Raw genomic sequence first — 15000 nt, 5'->3', positions numbered from 1 at the left:
CACACACACACACACACACACACACACACACACACACACACACACACACACACACCTGTCACTTCCTAATATTGTTCCTGTGTTGACCGCCGGAAGGGAACGGAACGGAACGGAGTGGCGGAGAGAAGTGACGGTTTCCCTCCCTCTCTCTCCCTCTCTCTCCTTCTCTCCCTTCCCCTTTTCTTCCCCTTTACTCCTTTCTTACTTTCCCCGAGCCGTCTTTTCCTCCCTCTCTCCCATTCTCTCTCTCTTCCCTTTTTCTTCCTTTCTTCTTCTCCTTCACTCCTTCCTTCTCCTTTTCTCTCTCTCTTCCCTCTTCCCCTGTCTTCTTCACTCCTTATTTACTTTCCCTCTCCATCTCTCTTTTTCTTCCCTTTTTCTTCTCCTCTCCTTCCCCTCAACACCATTCTTCCCTTCCCATTCACTCACACACACGTTTCTCTCTCCCTTTCTTCCTCTCTCTCTCTTCCTCTCTTCCCTTCTTTTTCCCCTCTACTCCTTACTCACTCACACACACACACACACACACACACACACACACACACACACACACACACACACACAGGTATCATTTTCACATACACCTCATATATATCACCTGTCGTGCGGAACTCTTTTAAAACTCAGGTGAGACGGATCAGAGGTAGAGGTGTGTGTGTCTACCTGTGTGTGCCCGGGGGTCGAACCTGGTCCAAGATGTATGAGTCAATGGCTGAATGGCTACCGTGCGTAACGCTGTCTCCATGCTGCGTTACCTGTTCGTTTTTATTTATGGTGTCCGTCTTGGGTTTTCATTGTCCACTTTCTTACCTGTCGGCCTTACCTGTGTTCTATTTCTCTCTATCTTCCTCTATCTGTCTATCTATCTATATTTTTCTATGTATTTGTTTACCTGTCGGCCTTACCTGTGTTCTATTTCTCTCTATCTTCCTCTATCTGTCTATCTATCTATATTTTTCTATGTACTTTTTTACCTGTCTGCCTTACCTGTGTTCGGTTTCTCTCTATCTTCCTCTATCTATCTATGTCTTTCTGTGTATCTATCTTTCTCTGTCTCTCCTTATATCTCTTTCTTCTTCTCTCTTCTTTCTTTTTATAGCCTTTCCTTCATTACTTTTCTCCTTTTCTTCTTTTCTTTCTAACTACACTTCCTTCGTCTTTTCATTTTCATCCATAGCTTTTCATATTTCTTCCTTTTTTTATCTCTCAATATATCTTTCTTCCTTGTATAGTCTTTCTTTCATTACTTTTCTCCTTTTCTTCCTTTCTTTCTAGCTAGACTTCCTTCACCTGTAATATCATCCATAGCTTTTTATTTTTTTTTTTCATCTATCAAGGAGAGGAAAAAGTGAAGGTGTTTCTCTATTTTCTTTTCTTTTATAACTTTTCCTTCATAACTTTTCTTCTTTTCTTCCTTTCTTTCTAACTACACTTCCTTCACCTATAATTTCATCCATAGCTTTTCATATTTTTTTCCTTTTTTCATCTATCAATACATGCCTTTCTTCCTTGTACCTTTTCTTCCTTTCTTGATGATTAGAGTTCCTTCACCTATAATTTCATCCATATCTTTTTATATTTTCCTTTTTTTTATCCATCAAGGAGGACGAGGAGGAGGAGAAAGAGGAATAGGAGGAACAAAAAAAGTCCTCACAACATCATAATTTCTCCTTCTTCTCCTTCCTCCTCCTCCTCTTCCTCTTTCTCCTCCTCCTCCTCCTCCTCCTCTTCTTTTTCATGATATCGCAAACACACTTCTCAATGGGCGCTGTGTGTACGGTGCAAAATAACAAGGTGGAAGTGGATATGCTTTTTATTAGTAAAGTGTGTGCGTGCGTGCCTCCGTGTGTGTGTGTGTATGTGTGTGTATGTGTGTGTGTGTGTGTGTGTGTGTGTGTGTGTGTGTGTGTGTGTGTGTGTGTGTGTGCGTGTCTGGACCGTCGCGTGCCAAGGTTCGGAGTTTAATCAAAGCCCGGAACCTAAGACGCTAAGTCACTTATATCAACCTCTCTTTAAAGCCCGAACGTTGCTGAATTTTACCTGCGATCACCTGGGCCTACCTAATTAACGGTAAGCCCAGGTGTGCAACAGGTAAGGGGAGGCATCGACAGGCTTAAAAAAACAGATAAAACAACAACAAAAAACATAAAAAATCGTGTTATTACCTTTATTACCTGTGTTTACCTGTGCTTACCTAATTTACGGGAAGCTCAGGTGTGCAACAGGTAAGGGGAGACAGACAAACAGGTATAAGAACAGATATAACAACAAGAAAAATGTTCAACAAAAAAAAAAGTATCATCCCGTTTCTACCTCCGTTTCTTACCTGTGTTCACCTGGGCCTACTCAATCAACGGTAAGCTCAGGTGTGCAACAGGTAAGAACGAATAGACAGGTAACAGAAAAAACGTTAAGGAAAACAGGAAAATTGCCGTGCCGTTTATACCTGTCTTCTTACCGATGTTTACCTGTGCCTGCTAGATTAACAAAAACTCAGGTGTGCAACAGGTAAGGGGAGATAGATAGACAGGTAGAAAGACGGAGAAAACAGGAACAAAAAAGAAAGCTGCCGCGCCGTTTTTACCTTCATTTTTTACCTGTGCTCATCTGTGCCTACTTAATTAACAAAAAGCTCAGGTGTGCAACAGGTAAGGACAGGCAGGTATGTAGACAGGTAGAAAGGCAGACAAAACAAAAAGAAAAAAGAAAGCTATCGTGCCGTTTTAACTTCACTTTTTACCTGTGCTCATCTGTGCCTAATTAATTAACAAAAAAAGCTCAGGTAAGGACAGGTAGGTAAGTAGACAGGTATTCAAACAGGTAGAGAAAGAAAATACACAAAAAAATATCACTCACTTCTTACCTTACGTCCATTCTCCTTCACTCTCCCTCTTTCCCCCCCTTCCTCCTCCTCCTCCTCCTCCCCCTCCCCCCTTCGTGCAACCTTCAATAGTATGCATTAGGCAGCTCGATGCAAGACATATGAAATGTGAAGTGTGAAGTGCATGTCCGGGTGTTATGATTTTAGCGTGGGAGCATGGCGTGAGGGTGTAGCGAAGTGGGTGCGTGTGCGTGTGCGTGTGTGTGTGTCTGTGTGTGTGTGTGTGTGAGTGTGTGTGCGCGTGTGTGTGTGTGTGTGAGTGGGTGGATGGATGGGTGGATGGGGGTGCGTGTGTGTGTGTGCGTGTGTTTTTTGGTGACGAGGAAATGGGAGAATGACAGGAAACGTTTTAGTGTGTGTTAAAGGGTGTATGGACGAGTGTGATTTTGTGTATGAGGAAGAATAAGGGTGAGAAGGAAGAGATTAGGGAGAAGGAAAGGTGAGGTTGAAAACAGACGACTTTTGCCCCACGAAGGAAAATGGTTTTGTTCTTCATTGGGCTTTTTCGTTCTGCAGGGGGCTTTTTCGTTCATCAAGGGGCTATTCTGTTCTTGAGGGGGCCATTTCGTTCTTCAGGGGGCTTTTTTGTTCTTGAAGGGAGCCGTTTTGTTCTCATTCAATTTTGCCCTTTAGCTGTTTTCTTTACTGTTGCATAAAAAAGGGAAATAAAGGGAACAGGAAATAGGGTGAAGGGTGACAGGTATATCTGGCCACCTCCTTAATGAATCTATACACCTGCGTCACGCCAGGTACGAATCGGCAATAAATTTCTCGTTTTGTTCGTGTTCTGTTCACGGTGAGCGGCGCGCGAGGACAATATGTGTGCTGGCGGATGATGCATAGGCCTGTGAGTGCGTTCAGGTGTGCACAGGTGGAAAGACAGGTGTGTGTGTGCGTGTGTGTGCATGTGTGAATGGAAAAAGGTATAATTGAGTGCCTTCATGTGTGTGTGTGTGTGTGTGTGTGTGTGTGTGTGTGTGTGTGTGTGTGTGTGTGTGTGTGTGTGTGTGTGTGTACCTGTCTCATGCATAACATTACGGGGGCGCGTTACTACCGACCCTTTGATGTTCCGCTAATGACTTTACCTGTGCACTGATAGAGACCCGCAGCCATACACACCTGGAATGGAATAATCAATCAAGGGAGGCGAGAGGGGCAGGTGTGAGGGAGACAGGTGTGTGAGGGGACGACCAGGTGTGTGAGAGAGAAACGGAACATGTGTGTGAGGGGAAATAACTGAATGAGAGAAAGTCAGGTGTGTGTGAGGGAAAATATGTGAATGAGGGATTACCAGATGTGTGTGAGAGAGACATAACAGGTGTGTGTGCGTGTGTGTGAGAGAGAAAAACAGGGGAATGATTAAAGACCAGGTGTGCGAGAGAGAGAGAGAGAGAGAGAGAACAGATGTGTGTGTGACGAAGAAACAGGTGATTGATTAAAGACCAGGTGTGTGTGAGAGAGAGAGAGACAGAACAGGTGCATGTGTGAGAGAGAAACAGGTGAATGATTAAAGACTAGGTGTGTGAGAGAGAGAGAGAGAGACAGAACAGATGTGGGTGTGTGAGGGGAAACAGGTGACTTAAGAGAAGACCAGGTGTGTGTGAGACCAGGTGAATGAGGGGAAGGCAGATGTATAAAGGGTAAAAACAGATGTGTAGAAAGTGAAACAGGTGTGAAATAAGGCAGGTATGATTTCAGGTAACACAGGTCAGCCGATAATATTGACACGGGTAATGAAAACAATAAAACAATAAAGTAATAACAAAACAGTAATTACGTAGATACTTAGTAATGAAGATGCTAATAGTCTTAATGGAGGCGATGACAATAGTAAAGATAGAGATAATGGTAGATATAGATGCAGTTTAAGGGCGGAAACACAGATTACCGTTAACAGACAATAATTACGTAGAGATTTAGTAATGAAGATGCTAATAGTCTTAATGAAGGCGATGGCAATAGTGAAGATAGAGATAATGGTAGATATAGATGCAATTAACGGCGGAAACACAGATTACCGTTAACAAATCATTAGGGAAGTAGCGATAAATAATGGACATATTGACAGCACTAATGGAAGACCCCGACTAATGGCTGTAATGGGGACAATGGTAATAATAATGGTAAACAATGGTTAGAGTGGAGAATAATGAGAGGTGGCTGGGATGGTAATGTCGATATATTTGTACTTGATTAGCGGACTTTTTTTTTTTTTTTTTTTGAGCTGTGGAAGTTAGGTTAGGTTAGGAAAGAGATGGGAAAAAGTTAGGTTAGGTTAGCTTACTGTTTACTTTGCTGAAAAAAAAAGAAGTAGTAATATTAAGGGCAGTGGTTCCCAGCCTTTTTGTTCCTCTGTACCCCTTGGGCATTTTTATAGGTTCCCGTGTACCCCTAAAAATTCAGGATAAAAAAAAAAAAAACTATGAAATTGTAATATTTTTATATTATTTTATAATGAAATCTGTATGTATAGACTGATGATATAATTTAAATAAGTTTTGCTTACTACAATGAGGAAATTGAAAAAAAAACGACATTGTGCAATTTGAATGCAGATTACAACACCATGTATTGTACAGTAGTGGTGGTTATTCTCTCGGACCCAATGTACCCCCTGAAATTTTTTTAAACATTTCATCTCCCAAACACACAAATTGATAGGACTTTCATGGGAGGTGTGGGCACTTCTAGGGATATTTTTATGGCCCTTGTGGTAGTTTGACCCTCCTTCTGTACCATGACCCTAAAATACCACTGATTAGAACCCGATTGATCTCCTTTCTGCCTTTAAAAATTGTTGTGAGATGGGAAACGTGTGATAAAACTGTCCTGACTATTAATCTAACTATCAATCTAATCTCTCTCTCTCTAATGGTAATGGTGGTTGTGTTAGAGGTAGTAGAGGTAGGATGAGGATTATGGGGCCTATGTTACTCACCTGTATTGATTAACAGGTGTCACTTCGAGGAGGAGGAGGAGGAGGAGGAGGAGGAGGAGGAGTATATGGCAAGAAGGAATGGAAGGGAAGGAATGTAAGGGAAGGGGTCGTGTAGGTATGTGTGTGTATGTATGTATGTATGTATGTATGTATGTATGTATGTAGTCACCATCTTCCTTTGTGTGTGTGTGTGTGTGTGTGTGTGTGTGTGTGTGTGTGTGTGTGTGTGTGTGTGTGTGTGTGTGTGTGTGTGTGTGTGTGTGTCTCGCTGGCTTTGTGAATGCCTACTACTTCTTTAAATGTAAGAAAACACGAATGAGCTAACTCTCTCTCTCTCTCTCTCTCTCTCTCTCTCTCTCTCTCTCTCTCTCTCTCTCTCTCTCTCTCTCTCTCTCTCTCTCTCTCTCTCTCTCTCTCTCTCTCTCTCTCTCCCTTCAACCTTCCATACCTTTCTCAAACCCTCCCTCGCTCACTCCTCCTCCTCCTCCTCCTCCTCCTCCTCCTCCTCCTGTCACTCTGATTGACATAATTGTGAGTCGCACGCACACTAATGGACGTAAGCCTCTCTCTCTCTCTCTCTCTCTCTCTCTCTCTCTCTCTCTCTCTCTCTCTCTCTCTCTCTCTCTCTCTCTCTCTCTCTCTCTCTCTCTCTCTCTCTCTCTCTCTCTCTCTCTCTTCCCCTCTATCAGCCTTCTACGCCCTCCTTCTCTTACGCCAAAAAAAAAAATAAAGAACAAGAGGAGGAGGAGGAAGAGGAGGAGGAGGAGGAGGGGGAGGAGGAGGAGGAAATCTAAGCCTCCATCCCTTCTATTACGTAATCATGTTATTTTGAGTTTGTTAGGAGAGAGAGAGAGAGAGAGACACTTTGAAAAAACGCAAGGGAAGGAGGGAGGAAAGAGAGAGGAAGGGAGAGAGAGGGAGAGAGGGGAAGGGAGAAGGGAGAGAAAGGGGGGGAGGGGAAGGGGGTTTAATTCCTTATTGTAAGAGATTTGTGTCATGATTGGAGGGTAGCTGGCTTGTATTCTCCCTCCTCTCCCTTCTCTCCCTTCCTCTCTCCCTTTCTTTCCTCCTTCGTTCCCTCCCTCCTCTCTCTCACTCTCTCCTCCAGTCCTCTTACCTACCTTCCTCCCTCTGTTCTTTCTTTCTCTCTTCATCATTTTTTTTCTCCCTTCTTTTATTCCCTCCCTCTCCCTCCCTCCCTTCCTCTCCCTTCTTTCCTCCCTCGTTCCCTCCCTCTCTCTCACATTCTCCTCCAGTCCTCTTACATATCTTTCTCCCTCTCTTCTTTTTCTTTTCTCCAGTTTTTTTTTCTCTCCCTTCTTTCCTTCCCTCCCTCTCTCTTCCTCTCCCTTCTTTCCTTCCTCCTTCGTTCCCTTCCTCTCTCTCACATTCTCCTCCAGTCTTCTTACTTACCTTTCTCCCTCTCTTCTTTTTTTTCTTCTTTTCTCCATTTTTTCTCTCCCTTTCCCTCCTCTTCCTCCCTCTCTCCCTTTCTCTCCCTTCTTTCTTTAATCCTTCGTTCCCTCCCTCCCTCTTCTCTCTCTCTCACTCTCTCCTCCAGTCCCCTTACATACCTTTTCCCCCTCGTCTTCCTCTTCCTTTCCTCCATTTTTTTCTATCCCTCCTCCCCCTCCTCCTCCTCCTCCTCATTTTTCTCTCCCTTTTTTCTCTCCATTTTTCAGTTATATTATCAGTTTGGCTTCTTTTTTTCATATTCTCTCTCTCTCTCTCTCTCTCTCTCTCTCTCTCTCTCTCTCTCTCTCTCTCTCTCTCTCTCTCTCTCTCTCTCTCTCTCTCTCTCTCTCTCGTTAGGTAAAATTGGGCAGGTAGGTTCCGCAGAGTTTTCCTTACTTGCCGTATTACCTGCAGGATCAGATCGCATAGCACGTGTTTAAAAGGCTACTCGATCCCTTAAGTTTGCTCTCCGATGCGACCCAGCGATTCTGATGCTAAAATAATTGGGAAATGGTCGCGGGAAAGAGGAGACGAGGAGTGTTTAGAGTGAGAGAGAGAGTTAATAGTGTAAGTGAGCTTTGGTTATTTTATTTGGAGTTATTTTACAGTTTCTTTTTTTTCTTTCTTTTTTCTCCTCCTCCTCCTCCTCCTCTTCCTCCTGATCCTCCTCCTCCTTTTTTTGTCCTCTTGTTCTTCTTCCCTTTTCGTTTGCCTCTTTAACTTGTGAATAAGAAAATAAATAAGAGAGAAAAAGAAGAAGAAGAAGACGAAGAAGAAGAGGAAGAAAAAGGAGGAGGAGGAGGAGAAGGTGATGGTGACATGATTGTGGAGGTGAAGTAGTGGTGTTGAAGGTGTTTTAGTGGTGATGAAGGTGGTGGTGGTGGTGGTGGTGGTAACAGGTAAATTCCACCCCTAATTACTACATCAAGGTGGACAGGTGAACTTCTTACCTTTCCTTCCTCCCTCCCTCCCTCCTTCCTCTCCTCTTACCTCCATCTCTCCTTATAACAGAGACGAAGGAGGAAGAGGAGGAGGAGGAGGAGGAAGAGGAAGACTTAACCTGTGTTTTTTACTTGTCCTTCCCTCCCTCCTTCCCTCCTCCTCCTTCCCTCCCATTTATTCCATCTCTCCTTACACAAGTGGAAGGAGGAGAAGGAAGAAGAGGTGAAGTAAAAGGAAGAGGAGGAAGGAGAGGATAAATAGCAGGAGAACTAGGAAGAAAGAGAATAAAGGAGAGCAAGGAAGGGAGAAAGAAAGACGAAGAGGAAGAAGGAGAAAGAAGAGGATAAATAGGAGGATAACTAAGAAGAAAGAGAGAAAGGGAGGGAAAGGAAGGGAGAAAGAAAGACGAAGAGGAAGGAGAAGGAGAAAGAAGAGGATAAATAGGAGGATAACTAAGAAGAAAGAGAGAAAGGGAGGGAAAGGAAAGGAGAAAGAAAGACGAAGAGAACAAGAAAGAAAGACTGAAAGAAATATAAAGAAGAAAGAAGAAGAGGAAGAGGAGGAAACGAAAGAGGAAGAAAGGAAGAAGAGAACAAGAAGAACGAACAAGAAACAGAAGAAAGAAGATGAAGGAAGAATTGGTAAATGGAGGAAGAGAAGAAGGAAAAAAGAAAGAAAAGGAGGAAGAAACGGAGATGGAAGAAAAAGAAGAGGAGGAGGACGAGAAGAAGAATGGAGAGAGAAGGAGAACAAGGAAGAAATGATAAACAGAGGAGTAGGAAGAAAAATTAAAAAAGAGGATGAAACAGAACAAAGAAGTGGAAGAGGAAAAGAAGAACACGGAGGAGGAGGAGGAGGAGGAGGAGGAGGAAAGTAACCTGAGAATCACGAACCGGGAAGAAAGAGGAGGAAGAAGAAGAGGAGGAAGAGGAAGAAGAAGGAGGAGGAGGAAGAGGAGAGAGGAAGACAACCATAACTAACCAACCACTTCCCCCCCTCCCCCCCTCCCCCCCACCACCCAATTTTTTTTTCACTCGCGTCTTGAATTCTCTGATCTGATTACAATTATCATGGCGCAATTAGGCCGTTTGGAGGGCGTCTAATTGTGGCGCTGCAGTCTAAAAAGCGCAGTTAATAAAGCCCTCGGCCCTGCAGTCTATCGGAAACCCATAAGTGGATATGCCGGCAGGAGGAGGCAGAGCAGCGCAGGTGAGTCTAAAGTTACCTGTCCTAAGAGATGCACCTGAGCCTTACCTGAGCGTGGGGGGGAGGGTGGAGGGGATGGTAGGGTGGGTTGGAATTTGGGAGGGAGGAAAGGAAGGGGAGTTTGTATAGTGATGGGGAAAGAGGGGGTTGGAATTTGGAAGGTCGAAGTAAGGAAGAGGAGTTTGTATAGTGATGGGAAGGGATGGGGAAAGATGGGGTTGGAATTTGGAAGGTCGAAGTAAGGAAGAGGAGTTTGTATAGTGATGGGAAGGGATGGGGAAAGATGGGGTTAGAATTTGGAAAGGAAAATAAAGAAGAGGATTTGTATAGTGATGGGAAGGGATGGGGAAAGAGGGGGTTGAAATTTGGAAGGGAAAATAAAGAAGGGGATTTGTATAGTGATGGGAAGGGATGGGGAAAGAGGGGGTTGGAATTCGGAGGGGGGTAAGGAAGGGGAGTTTTTATATGTAAGGGTCGAGGAAAGGGGGTTTGGCAATGTGATGGGATGGGATGGGGGCAGGGGGTTGGAATTCGGAGGGGAAGCAAAGAAGGGGAAGGGGAGTTAAAGAAAGAGAAGAATGAATGAAAAAAAGGAAGAGGAAGAATTAGAATAAGGAAACAATGAAGGGAAAGAAGAGAAACTGGAGGAAAGGAAGAAAAGGAGACAAAGGAGGAGGAGGAGGAGGAGGAGGAGGAGGAGGAGGAGGAGGAGTTCGTATATGGGAGCGGGAGGAAGGGTTAGAAATGAAAGGGAGAGTAGGAAAGGGGACTTCGTATATCTAAGGGAGAGGAGATGGGAGGAAAAGAAGGAGGTGGAAATGGGAGGGGGGTAAGGAAGGGGGTTAGGTAATGGAGGTCTTAGTGAGGGGGGGGGATTGTGGGGGTAAGGTGCTGGGGAGGGTGAAGGAAGGGAAGTGAGGAGGGGAAGTGTGTGTGTGTGTGTGTGTGTGTGTGTGTGTGTGTGTGTGTGTGTGTGTGTGTGTAGGGGAATGGGAAGTGAAGTGTATGGGGAGGAGAAATGGGAGAGTTAGTAGGTAGAGAGGGAAGGAGGGCGGGAGGGAGGTAAGGACTTGTTATTCTTCCTTTCTCCTCCTTCTCTCTTCCTTCTCTTTCTCATTTCTTCCATTTTACTTCTTCCATCCTTCTCTCTTTTCTCTCTTTCATTCTTCCTTCCTCCCTTCAGTTCTTCAATTCTTCCTCTCTTCCATTCTTTCTTCCTTCCACGGCGATTCCCAGAGTACAAACGAGAGAGAGAGAGAGAGAGAGAGTGCGTGTTTCGTTAATTAGATCAAAGTTCGGCTTGACCACGTGTGTGTGTGTGTGTGTGTGTGTGTGTGTGTGTGTGTGTGTGTGTGTGTGTGTGTGTGTGTGTATTTGAGAACGTTCCTTTCTTACATGACAACTCAGTACACACACACACACACACACACACACACACACACACACACACACACACCTGCAGTCTGTCCAGGTGTCATTAAGACGACTCACCTACAAGGACAGGTGAGAAGGGAGAAGGAGGAGGAGGAGGAGGAGGAGGAGGAGGAGGAGGAGGTGGTACAAAAGTAGAATGGTAGCGGGAGGGTAAAAGGAAGAGTAAAATAAAGAGGAAGAATAAGAAATGGAAAAAAATAGAAAGATAGAAGGAAAAAGAGAAATTAAAGACAAAGAAGAAAGATTGACAAAGGAAGAGGAGGAGGAAGAAGAAGACGAGGGAAGAAAGAGAGAGAAAAAAAGAGAAGAAAATAAGAAAGATAGAACAGCGAGTGAAAAAAAGAGGAAAGAAAGAAAATGAAAGAAAGAGGACGAGGGAAAAAAAAGAAAAAAAAGAAAGATAGAACAACGAGTGAAAAAAAAGAGGAAAGAAAGAAAATGAAAACTGAGACTGAAAAAAATATTGAAAAAGAATGAAAAAAATGAAGGAAGAAGAAAAGATTTAGAAGAGAAGTATCAGTACTCTTCACTCTCTTCCTTTCTTCCTCTTCTCCTTACCCTTCTTCCCTCCTTCTCTCCTTTCCTCCTTTCCTCCCTCTCTTCCTCCCTTTTTGCATTCTTCAGACAAAACATTAAGAAAGGGACAAGCTGAGTGCCTTACGTGTCTTGCTCTTCCTCCTCCAACTCCTCCTCCTCCTCCTCCTCCTCCACGTGCCTCATAATCATCTGTTCTGCTTGTTAATTTTCTTCTTTGCCTATTTTTTCTTCTTTTCTTTATTCTTTTTCTATTTCTTGTTTCTTTTTCTATTTCTCGTTTTTCTTTTCTTTTGTCTTTCTCTTGTTTTCCTTTTTCCTCCTCTTTCTCCACTTCCTCCTCCTCTTCTTCCTCCTCCTATTCCTCCTCCTCCCTTGCCTGTCATTTTCCTCTCCCTGTCTTCCTGTCACTTCCCTTCCTGTCATTACCTTCCCCTCCCTTCCACCCTCTCCCCTCCTTTCACATTATCCCTTCCTCTCTTTGCCAACTTTCTCCTTACTTTCTTCCTTTTCCTCTCATTTCGTTTCTCTTTCTCTTCTCTCGCTAAATCTTTCTTCCTTTTTCCTAATTTCCTCTTTGCCAACTCTCTCCTTACTTTCTTCCTTTTCATTTCATTTCTTTTCTCTTTCCCTTCTCTCGCTAATTTTTTTTCTCCTTACTTTCTTCCTTTTCCTTTCATTTCTTTTCTCTTTCCCTTCTCTCGCTATTTTTTCTCCTTATTTTCTTCCTTTTCCTTTCATGTCTTTCCTCTTTCTCTTCTCTCGCTAAATCTTTCTCCTTTCTCCTAATTTCTTTCTTTTCGATTTTTTTCTTGCAGATTCTGAAATGATAGTTTTGTGTATAATTGACGCTTATTTTCCTTTCATTCCTTTCCTTGCCCCAGCGTCGTTTTTATATCGCACAGGTGAAAGCATACGTCCAGGTGTTCAATTGCTTTCCCACGCACCTGTATCGAGTCTTACCGTATGTCAAAATTTGCAGTGATATGAATTCAAAATGTGATACACTTTTTATATATTTATTTGCGTTTTTTTCAGGTGTTATAATTAGTCTCACACACCGGTCTCCTTTCTCCTTAGTTTAGAAGAAATATCTCAAAATATCTTTCACTCATTTTCTCGTTTTTTTCTTTAATTTCTCGTTTTCATATTACCTTTTGCTTCACGTTGCCCAGGTGTTCTAATTAGTGACACGCACCTGTCTCTCCCTTCCGCAGGTACCCCCAAAAATGATACCTATTCAACCTATCATGTCCTTTTTATTTTCATTTTCTCTTTTTAGTATAAGTTTCTACCTTACTGCCTTTCTGTTTCACGTTGCCCAGGTGTTCTAATTAGTGACTCACGCACCTGTCTCTCCCTTCCACAGGTATCCCAAAAATGATACCAATTCAAACTATCATGTCGTTTATATTTTCATTTTCTCTTTTTACTTTACGTTTCTACCTTACTGCCTTTCTGTTTCACGTTCCCCAGGTGTTCTAATTAGTGACTCACGCACCTGTCTCTCTCTTTCGCTGTTACCTCCAAAATAATATCAATTCAAACTATCATGTCGTTTATATTTTCATTTTCTCTTTTTATTTTACATTCTATCTTACTCCCTTTCTGTGTCACGTTGCCCAGGTGTACTAATTAGTGACTCACGCACCTGTCTCTCTCTTCCTCAGGTGGGTACGGATATGCTGATCCATCGAGACCAACCGGGGGAGATCCATCATACTACCAAGGTAATGACACCTGTGATTGTTACGTTTGTTGCCCACACTCACCTGGTTTACCTTAGTTCCTCACACACATACATACGCACACACACACACATACATAGACATTTACATACACACACAAACAAGTACACACAAACACACATACCAACTCCCTCCTTTCCTCCCTCCTCCTTTTCTTATCCCTCCCTTTTACTTGTCCGTCCCTCCTCCCTTCTTTATCTCTCCCAGCCTCCTTTCTCTCCCTTTTCTTATCTCCTTCTCTATCTCCTCTCTTTCTCTCCCTTCTCTTATTTCGTTCTTTAACTCATTTTCTCTCCCTTTTTATCTCCTTCCCTATCTCCTTTTCTCTCCCTTTTCTTATCTTTCCCCACCTCCTTTTTCTCCCTTCTCTTATTTCCTACTTTACCTCATTTTCTCTCCCTTTTATTCTCCTTCCCTATCTCCTTTTCTCTCCAATTTTTATTTCCTTCTTTACCTCATTTTCTCTCCCTTTTTATCTCCTTCCCTATCTCCTCCTTTTCTCTCCCTTTTCTTATCTCCTTTCCTACCTTTTTCTTTCCCTCTTGCTGCCATCTTATCTACCTCCTTCTTTCTCACCCTTTTCTTATCTCATTCCTTTCTCTCCCTCTTGCTTCCTCATACGTCTCTCTCTACCTCCTTCTCTCTAACTTTATCATTTCTCCCTTCTATAGTCATGAATTGTCTCTTTCTCTTTTTCTCTATCTCTTCTTCCCTCATTCCTCTTCATTTCTCTCTTCCCTTACTTCCGTTATTCTCTATCTATATATCTATCTATATCTATGCCCTTCTCATCTATTCTTATCTCCATCCCTTTCTTCTATTCCTTCCTTTCTATCTGTCTGTCTATCTGTCTCTATTTATCTCTATCTTTCCCTCCATTCTTACCTCCAGTCCTTCCTTCTATTCCCTTCCTTATGTACCTCTCCCATTACCCTCTCTATTACACCCACCCCCTAGACTCCCCTCCCCCTACACACACACACACACACACACACGCATTCACCCATTGATCTGTTGCTCCACGTCTGTTTGTAAATCATTCCCTGGCTCGCCCTTAATTAATTCAAAACACCTGTAGACTGTGGCGTGTTTTATGGGTGCTTCAAACCAGGTGTTGTAATATTGAAGCCTTTAAACAATAATGGATAAAGAGCAACACTAACTATTAATAAACAAAGTGGAGAAAAAACAGTAATGATAAATAAGGAAGTAGAGAGAATAAGATTAGTGAGTCATGTTTGTTAGTGTGTTTGTTTCTCGTCCGTGTGTGTGTGCGTGTGTGTGTGTGTGTGTGTGTGTGTGTGTGTGTGTGTGTGTACGTCAGTCTCACGCCCTTTGAGATCCGTGTCTGAAATTCGTGAAGTCTTTGTCGAAATGGTTGATTCTTTTATACCTTGTCTGTCCTTCCGTCTGTCTATCTGTCTGTCTGTCTGTCTGTCTTCTCTTTTTTAATCTTCCTCTATTATTTTTTTCGTGTTCTTTCGTTTATTCTTTCTGCTTCTCTATCCTCTATTCATGTCCATACGTCCAAAACCACTCGTCTGTCTATCTGTCTGTCTGTCTGTCTGTCCTTTTCTCTTTCTTAATCTTCCCTTTATTTTTCATCTTCTTTCTTTTATTCTTTCTGCTTCTCTGCCGTCTGTTTCTGTCCATATGTCCAACACACTCGTCTGTCTACCTGTCTATTTGTGTCTGTCTGATTCTTTGTCTGTCCTCAAAGTCACCTGTCCTCATTCTTTTTTGTTTTGTTTTGTTTTGTTTTTATTTCAGGATTTTGGTTTTTGAGTCGATTAAGATGTGAAAAATTTCTTAATATCTCTCTCTTTCTTTTCCTCCTCTTCCTCTTCCTCGTCTCCTTTTTT

General features: G+C 42.9%; 1 protein-coding gene across 7 annotated transcripts in view; it reads left to right on the top strand.

Annotated features, from left to right (window-relative positions):
* The window catches only part of LOC126985476 (hepatocyte nuclear factor 6-like), a 296520-nt gene that overhangs the window by 158108 nt on the left and 123412 nt on the right, over window positions 1–15000 (top strand). For all 7 annotated transcript variants that reach the window (XM_050840435.1, XM_050840433.1, XM_050840432.1 and 4 more), the window contains one exon: window positions 13061–13120. In XM_050840435.1, the coding sequence (XP_050696392.1) occupies window positions 13061–13120 (60 nt within the window). The remainder of the gene's footprint in view (window positions 1–13060; window positions 13121–15000) is intronic.

Source organism: Eriocheir sinensis, chromosome 59 (assembly GCF_024679095.1).
Source record: "Eriocheir sinensis breed Jianghai 21 chromosome 59, ASM2467909v1, whole genome shotgun sequence".
Classification (NCBI taxonomy): Eukaryota; Metazoa; Arthropoda; class Malacostraca; order Decapoda; family Varunidae; genus Eriocheir; species Eriocheir sinensis.
Note: the sequence above shows the minus strand (reverse complement) of the source record. Positions and strands in the feature narration are given on the sequence as shown.